The 9,055-nt window shown below is 32.2% G+C and overlaps 1 protein-coding gene across 2 annotated transcripts; it reads left to right on the top strand.

Moving 5' to 3' along the window:
• Positions 1–450: 450 nt before the first annotated feature.
• LOC142182180 (large ribosomal subunit protein eL28z-like) lies at positions 451–9,047 on the top strand. Of its 2 annotated transcripts, none has more exons than XM_075256204.1 (3): positions 451–676; positions 1,004–1,167; positions 8,690–9,047. In XM_075256204.1, the coding sequence occupies exons 1-3, from the start codon at positions 529–531 to the stop codon at positions 8,693–8,695; spliced, it is 318 nt and encodes a 105-aa protein (XP_075112305.1). In that variant the 5' UTR covers positions 451–528; the 3' UTR covers positions 8,696–9,047. The 2 variants fall into 2 exon arrangements, with proteins under 2 accessions (XP_075112305.1, XP_075112304.1); XM_075256203.1 differs by lacking the exon at positions 8,690–9,047 and adding an exon at positions 2,263–2,612 and having other exon boundaries at positions 452–676.
• Positions 9,048–9,055: the final 8 nt, after the last annotated feature.

The following is a 9,055-nucleotide window of genomic DNA, read 5'->3' as shown; positions in this document are numbered from 1 at the left end:
TAAATTATTGATTCACACTTTCAAACAAATTAAAAGGAATTAAAAATAATAAATTTATATTAGACTCTCTTTAATAGGCATGACAACTGTTACATATACAATTCCTCCTCCTACCTTTTTTTTTTTAAAATTAATATAAAATAATTAAAGAATTTGTCATCATAAATGACCGTATGTTTGGACTAAATTAATTTCTCTCGAGAGCGTTTATACGTGAAAGAAAAAATGAAAAAGATAGAGCAAAGATCACTTCTAGCCCGCGATCAAAATTATTTATATATAGTAATCGCAAAAATGTATAAAATTTACTATATATTTTACATATATAGCGGCTATATATTGTCATTTTTACAAGGAGAAAATGGGCCATTTCCGTAAATTCAAATGTTCAGGCCCGTCCAATTCCTTGCCTAAGGGCTTTTAGATGCCAATATATAATGCAAAATTTACACACTTTTGCGATCTTAAGTTCACAACATCTTCCTCTACCGCCGTCAAAGCAAAACCCTAGGCTCTCAGTTAGTGGAAATGACAACAGTTCCAGGGCAACTTGTATGGGAGATCGTGAAGAAAAACAACTCCTTTTTGGTTAAGGAGTTCGGTAATGGTACCGCCGGTGTTGTTTTCAGCAAAGAACCTAACAATCTTTACAACCTTCACTCTTACAAACACTCTGGTTAGTCCCCTTACATTTGTACCTCTTAAAATTGTCTAATTGCTTTTATAGATCAGGATTTTGTTTCGTTGATTCCAATCCGTTAAAATTATCTATTGATTGATGGTTTACATGCAATTTGTCATATGTCGTTCGAATGTTATTTAGGATTTTCATAGTGTACACATTTGGTTTTTTAATTGAAGTTGAGGTCTGTCATGTTTGGTATTGTTTTTAATTGTGGAAAGGTTTGCTTAATTCACAGCTTGTTTGGATTATTGTTGCATATTTGGCATGGGTTAAATTAACGTGAAGTGAATTTTGTTTTATGGTGTTATGATTGTTTAGGCCTAGCAAACAAGAAAACTGTGACTATCCAGGCTGAGGGGAAAGATAAGTCTGTGTTGCTTGCCACATCGAAGACCAAGAAGCAAAACAAGCCTTCAACTTTGCTGAACAAATCTGTGATGAAGAAGGAATTCCGCAGAATGACCAAGGCTGTAACCAACCAGGTTGGTTTCCCTTGATTATTTGCTATGTAATTGTTTGTAGCCAAACAGCATTATGGTGACTTTGTATCCTTGCAGTGTTTGTCATCAAATCAAATTTCGATAGCTTCTCTATTTTTGTGCTTACAGAGATGTGTTAGGATTTCTCACCTTCATAATTTTGAGGTTGAACTTTTCTCCAGAATCTGTCATTGTCCTTTTTATTAAGGTTAAGGGTTTTATGTGTTTGGACTTTGGATTGCGTATTATTTTGATTATTTAGAGTCTACACCCTTGAATTAATATAAATCGTTGATAATAGTCACATTTGAAGTAATGGTTGGTTAGCTTTGAGAATTAGTTACGTTGATAATAGTCACATTTGAAGTAAGGGTTGGTTAGCTTTGAGAATTAGTTATCTTTTTTATATAGTGCCTGATGGACTATTTTGGTTATTTGAAGTGATCAGATGAATAGTCCAAACCAAATAGGTTGTCAGGGTCTATATTTGGAATAAAGACAGTAGTACTACATTATGATGAGTTGCTATTGTTCTCTTGCGTTTGCCTTTTTCTTTGGAGATATATTTAAAATGTTAATTTATCAGGGTTTTCCCATTATGCCTTCTGATGTGTTAGTTGCTAGTTCTCAGTTCTTGCTGTATTCCACGAGTTGTTAAGGTTTTCTGGAGATTACTTCTGGTGAATACTTCTGAATACTAATATTGATGTCCTGTTAAATAATGTAGCAGTTGCTTTGTTTGAAGTAATGGTTGGTTGTTAGCTTTGAGAATTAGTTCTTTTGTCAAGGATCCATATGCAGACTGCACATGAATCATTTTGACTGAGTTGTTATTCTTTCCCATTTGCCTTCAATTTTCTTGGGAGATACTTGTGTAATATTTTATCTGCCAAGGTTTTTCTCATTGTTATGTCTGTCACATTATGTTTTTTAATCCTATTTTCTAGTCTGTTCTTACTGTATTGCATGAGTTAGCTTTTCCATAGGTTACTTCTAGTAACTACTTCTGAACATTAATTTGTCTTTGTTAAATAGTTATCTCAGCCTTGTCTATTTTCACATTTTGTATGAAGATATTTAACATAGCTAATTATACAGGTTGCAGACAACTACTACAGGCCAGATCTGAAGAAGGCAGCCCTTGCAAGGCTGAGTGCCGTGAACAGGAGTCTCAAGGTTGCCAAGTCAGGTGTTAAGAAGAAGAACAGGCAGGCTTAAGACTTCATGCTAGGAAATGCTATGGCGTGTGACTTGCAACGCATGGTCCTTTAAGTACCAAAGTTTTGTGTTAGAATTTTATCTTATATTTCTTTCTGAGGTAGCTATTGGCAAGAACACTGTTTTTCTAGTTTTGACTCTTGAGCAAATATTGGCTTCCTTTATCAGTTTAAAAAGATTATTAACATTAATGTATGGACATGGGGCTTTATAAATGCGCGTCACTTCCATTTGCGTGGTTATTTTTATTTTTTGCATCTGGTATAATTTTTTGCATGTCCTTAAGTAAAAATAGCTAAATTGCCGGTTTTAAATCTATATGTTTTAGTATTATTTTATGTGAATAAAGCACCAAAATGCGAATATTGTTATGAAATAAAAGCAATTTAGTGAAGCATGAACAAGAAATAAAAGCAATTTAGTAAAGCATGAACAAGAAATAAAAGTAACTTAGTAAAACATGAACAAGAATAGAGATAGAGAGAAGGAAGAGATTTTCTTCTTCAATTGTGTGTATTTTGCTATCTATTACAAAGCCTTTATATAGGCATGAAAAGTGAAGAAAATATGTCATGAAACATAGAAAATATGTCATTGAATATGTCATTAACCATTTGAGAGAAAGATCATGGAGGAAGAGTAGACATCCACCATATTTTGATTTTATCATAACACTCCCCCTTGGATGTCCATAAATAATGTGCCTCGTTAAAACCTTATTAGGAAAAAAACCCTATGAGAAAAAAAAAATCCTAATGAAGAAAAAAGAGTACACATATTTAGAAATACGCCTTTTGGTTGCCTCGTTAAAAACCTTGCAAGGAAAACCAATGGGACAAAACCTTGAAAGGGAAAAAGAGTACAACGCGTATTAACTCCCCCTGATGAGATCATCAGTTCACATCGTTGAGTCTTCATATCCCAATCTTGTACACTAGTTTCTTGAAGGTTGATGCCGGTAGATATTTGGTGAAAAAATCAGCCATATTATCACTTGAACGAATCCGTTGCAAATTAATATCACCATTCTTTTGAAGATCATGTGTGAATAATAATTTAGGTGAAATGTGCTTTGTCCTAACTCCTTTATGAATCCTCCCTTTAATTGGGCTATGCATGTTGTATTTTCTTCATACAAAACTGTGGGTAGTTTATCACACTTCAAACCACATTTGTTTCGAATAAGATGTATAGTAGACCTCAACCATACACATTCTCGACTTACTTCATGAATAACAATTATCTCAGCATGATTAGAAGAAATAGCCACGATTGATTGCTTAGTCGATCGCCAAGATATGACAGTGCCTCCACATGTAAACACATAGCATGTTTGAGATCAAGCCTTGTGTGTGTCAGATAAATATTCTACATCGGCATAACCAACAAGATCGGGATTGCAATCATTGCCATAAAATAAGCCCACATTGGTAGTCCCTTTTAGATAACACAATATGTGTTTGATTTCACTCCAATGTCTCCTTGTAGGAGCAGAGCTATATCTTGCTAAGACATTAACTGAAAACGTTATGTCACGCCTTGTAGTGTTAGAAAAATACATTAGTGCATCAATTGCACTAAGATATGGTACTTCAGGACCAACAAGTTCTTCATTATTTTCATGAAGTCGGAATGGATCTTTATTTATATCGAGTGATCTCACAACCATCGGGGTACTAAATGGATGTGCTTTATCCATATAAAATTGCTTTAAAATCTTTTTAGTGTATGCTGATTGATTGATAAAAATTTCATCTTTCATATACTCAATTTGTAGACCAAGACAAAAAGTCTTTCCAAAATTTTTCATTTCAAATTCTTTCTTTAAACAGTCTACTGCTTTAGGAAGCTGCCTGGGAGTTGTAATGATATTTGAATCATCAACATACACAGAGATTATAACAAATTCAAATCCAGATCTTTTTATAAAGATACAAGGACAAATTGAATCATTCTTGTACCCTTCTTTCAATAGGTACTCACACGGGCAATTATACCACATGCGCCCTGATTGTTTCAATTCGTATAAGGATTTTTGAAGCTTTATTTAATAAATTTCTTGGAAACATTAATATGCTTCAGAACAATTTTAATCCTTCAATGATTTCCATGATACACATATCAAGTTTTCATGTATTGCCAGATTAAAACCTGAAATGATTATATCCGCCATAAGAGAACATGTCTCCATATAATCAATGTGAGGATATTCACTATTTTCTTGTGTCACAAGTCGTCTGTTTGTCTATCGACTTGAACTTTTTGCACAAGAATACATTTATACCTCCATTGGCTTTATACTTTCATGTGTTGGGACTATCCACGCAACTTCACATTTTTTCAAGTGAAGTCAATTTTCATTGCTTATTTTTCATTTGGCCAATCATTTATGTGTCCAAATTTCATGACAGATTTGAGCTCAAGATCCTCGTCAATATTAATAATATTGAGCGCTACATTATGTTAACAATATCATCGACGATCACTTTACATCAGTTCCATTATTACCTAATAAAGACATAACTTATTGAGATCTTTTTATCTCATTATTTTCAGGTACCTGAGCCTCTCCCATGAGGTCTTATGAAGTGTTATGTCGTGGTGCTCTTCTAGGGCACTTGCCTCCTTATTATGACTATTTTGAATATTTGCCCCTCTCCTTCTTCAAGGAGTTTTATCTTTGGAACCGATTGGTCTGTTACACTTCATACGTGCCATAGACTTTGTCCCTCATAGACTTTATTCTATTTGGAGCATTAGCAGCTGAAATATGACATTTAGCTTTGGCTCAGCAAATGCGTCTGACAATAATTTGTAAATGAATTATCACTTGAACTTCAAGTTCATATTTTCTTGTACGAGGATCTATATGTATTCATAATAATTCATTTCACGTATCACTTTCTCAGCTGCCCATTTTCTCCCCCTAATGTTGGGATCACCAATACATTTCCCAACCTTCTTTGGGAACTCATCTTTGTGCATTTTGGTGGCATAATTAAATCATATAGCACATACATATTTCTATATAGAAATTATTTTCTTCTTGACCCTGAACCGATTGTGATAGGGAGAAATTTTTATAACTTGGCTAGATGCGTACAAGTGCTGCTGTATATTAAATAATAAATCTCATACCAAATTTCGTTTTTGGGAGTTTTGTTCTCATAAACAATGATTTAGCTATAATTGGAGGCATACAATTTCTGCTAAACCAACTTGGATTTAAACCAGTATTATTAAGATAAATCATCATAATTTATATTCTGGAATTGTGCTCTAATAATTTGAGCAAGCAATCTTGCAAAAACCAAATTGCAAGTTGATAACAAATGCACATGTGACCATAAAATAGATGCATCTATTAAAATCATATAATAGTAAATGGTTCACATGGCAGGTGACTGGGCCCATATATATATCACCTTTTATTCCTTCCAGAAATCAAAGGATTCAATCCCAACCTTTAACTGATATATCATGAGAATAAGCAGCACAAGAGAATTCTTGAAGAATCTTCTATTCTTCAATATATGTCAATGTAATTCTTAATTAATTTTTCGCATCATAATTGAACCGAGATGGTCAACCGGTCATGCCAATTAATATTTGTTTTAGTAAACCTCTAGTTTACTTGTGGCATATGATTCCAGCATCATGCTTATATTTGTGTAGTACAAATAGAAAGAAGATCGGGTAACCTTTCATATTTACCCGGTATGATTATAGAAATATGAAGATATTCAATCTTCCTTTCATTTATAGTCTCAATATGTCAATCACTTTGACTTATATAGTTGAAACTCAAAAAGTTTCTTTTGAGACTTTACAATATCAATGTCATGAATAAGTTTATTCATCCAGGTAGTAACAAATTAGTTTTTTCGGAGTTCTTAACAACTTTTGTACTAAAAGATCTTTTATCATACCATTCATATGGTAAATGTCTCCTTCACGGAGAAAATTATATCATAATAAATTGTCATGGTCAAAATCATCATAAGCAAAATCATTTCTTGCTTTAACTTTGCCTTTAATAACTTTTATAAGGCATGACAAAATAATATTTGGCATATCACATGTACACGACAATTTACATATTCATGTAACCACACAATAATATTTATTCTCTTTATTTTTCTCAAACCTCCCTTAGAGGTGAGTTGTGTGATATTCATATAATCATGAATTGCATGTCTTTATTCTTTTATCACATATTGCCACATTCAACTTTAGGAATGGGTTTGCATTCTCAATGCTTATCACACGTCACATTCTCTTCAAGGAATGGATCATAATCAGCGACATGCTTTATTATTTTCATACCAATTTGATGGTAAACATTGCCTTCACATTCACTACAAGAATGGAGCAAATCAAGTGGGACAATTTTTATGCCTTTTCATGAAAAATTTATTATTTTTCTTTAGTCATCATTATATCATCAATATGGTACATTGGGACTCAAACCCAATGTCTTACCAATATAAAGGCATGTTAGGCCATAATAAATTGGGACTCAAACCCAACTCTTATCATTATGGAGCATCAGGACTTGATCCCGATGTCTTATCCTCAATTAATGGCATAATAGGCTAAACAATATTGAGATTCATTCTCAAGCCTTAATTTCAATCACATGCCAAGAAAGTTATACACAACTAATTTGCAACTTAGCAAATTAAATTTGCTTTCTTAAATAAGTGTACAAATCTCAAATCAGCGTAAAGCTTTATTAATTATTTGTAGCATATATATAAAATACAATTGTTTGTAGTCAGAATATTTCTTCTAAATTCTATTAGAGTTTAAAAGGATCATAAAATCATTATCTTAATATTTATTGAGTCTCTCTAAAAAATATTGTTGTTTTCGGGGTATACCCTACCTATTGGATTTGATTTAACGCCATGACTTTCATTCACTCAATTCAACCAAACAATTAGTGAATAAATTTATCAAAAGTACATCATATAGGTAACAACACATATATAGTATTAATACATAAATTCAGCATTTATATTACCTGAAAAGTGACATTATATGTAACAACTTACCAGTTGTAGCTTGTGCATCATTCATATAAAATACTTAAAAATGGTAAATCAGTAGCAAACATCAAGTAGGTCATGGATACTCAAAAATACCTCTTCTAGTAGTCATACTAATCATTGTTTGTTTTCAAATGATACGACCATAAATTATGAAGTATACTTTCTCAATAGCTGGTTTGTTTTCCAAACTTCAAAGAAGTAATTAATCAACCTAGATAAAGATGTGAAGTATTTCTTGTTTTCTTCAAGATGATTTATGCTTTTAATCAGTATGACCAATTTTATTTTATTTTTTATTCCTTTTTTTTGGTACTATATGCAAGTGTAAAAATCCAAAAGGAAAAAAATATTCATCCAAGTAAAAGAAAATGTTAAAAGCGGCAGGACAGATTGAAGATAGTTAACACATAAATATGTATAAGACAATTTATATAAAATATCCTTGGTTACCATGACATGCATCATATCAACAATTAACTGCTACTATGATTTTAACATATAGAACTTCAAAAATTTTATTCCATTCATGTGATATAAAAGATGTAATATTAATATGTGCTTATGCAATACAGGTGTAGTACGAAGTTGTGTGCATATGAGATTTTAAAGGAATGACAAGTATAAGATAATCATACCTTCTTACATTTCATTACTTACCATATGTAGTTTCTCTTTACATTTAACCATGTGATGATATGTATGGCTTCTAATTGTAATCTTTCTGGATGTAGGAAAATTTTTGTAGATATATATATACAATATAGACAATTGGTTAGAGACTCGTGCTGATAACGTGTTATGAAATAAAAGCAATTTCGTAAAGCATGAACAAGAAATAAAAGCAATTTAGTAAAGCATGAACAAGAAATAAAAGCAACTTAGTAAAACATGAACAAGAATAGAGATAGAGAGAAGGAAGAGATTTTCTTCTTCAATTGTGTGTATTTTCCTATCTATTACAAAGCCTTTATATAGACATGAAAAGTGAAGAAAATATGTCATAGAATATGTCATGGAACATAGAAAATATATCATTGAATATGTCATTAACCATTTGAGAGAAAGATCATGGAGGAAGAGTAGACATCCACCATATTTTGATTTTATCATAACAAATATGAATTATTCATTGCGCTTGTTTGGGGTTGAAAGAGTCCAACTTCTGTTGCCCATTGATAAAATAAGTCTGATTGGTAAACTATCAGAATCATGTCTTGAGATAAAATGAATGATTAATGCCAGTATGTTCTCAGGTTTAGGGAGGTTGATACTATTCAAACTAAAAGGATGGGGCAGGCTAAGCAAATGATATCGTCATTTTGCAGTAAATCAAAAAGGTCGCAGCGAGGACTGAATTTTTTTTTCGTTTTTAATGATTTGGAACTTTTGGATTATGTGATGGAGTGATTGACATGTTTATGGCTGGTTTGCTAAAAACAGCCCCTGTTGTCAGTCTTGTATTTAGAAGTTGGTTACTTCTAATCTAAACTTTATAATTCAAAGTTATAATTGGGACTAGGCTAATAATGTTTCGCCTTGGGTTGTTAGTGATTTATGTAATTTCCACACTATATTCTATGGCATTATTATGGGTTATTATTATTGTTTTTCTATGGCAT

Source organism: Nicotiana tabacum, chromosome 6 (genome assembly GCF_000715075.1).
Source record: "Nicotiana tabacum cultivar K326 chromosome 6, ASM71507v2, whole genome shotgun sequence".
Lineage (NCBI taxonomy): Eukaryota > Viridiplantae > Streptophyta > Magnoliopsida > Solanales > Solanaceae > Nicotiana > Nicotiana tabacum.
Note: the sequence above shows the minus strand (reverse complement) of the source record. Positions and strands in the feature narration are given on the sequence as shown.

Excerpts from the sequence above, each read along its gene's own strand:
- LOC142182180 (XM_075256203.1), top strand. The coding sequence starts at position 529 with ATGACAACAGTTCCAGGGCAACTTGTATGGGAGATCGTGAAGAAAAAC. Across the intron at positions 677-1,003 it reads TCACTCTTACAAACACTCTG|GCCTAGCAAACAAGAAAACT; the intron begins GTTAGTCCCCTT and ends ATGATTGTTTAG. Across the intron at positions 1,168-2,262 it reads CCAAGGCTGTAACCAACCAG|GTTGCAGACAACTACTACAG; the intron begins GTTGGTTTCCCT and ends CTAATTATACAG.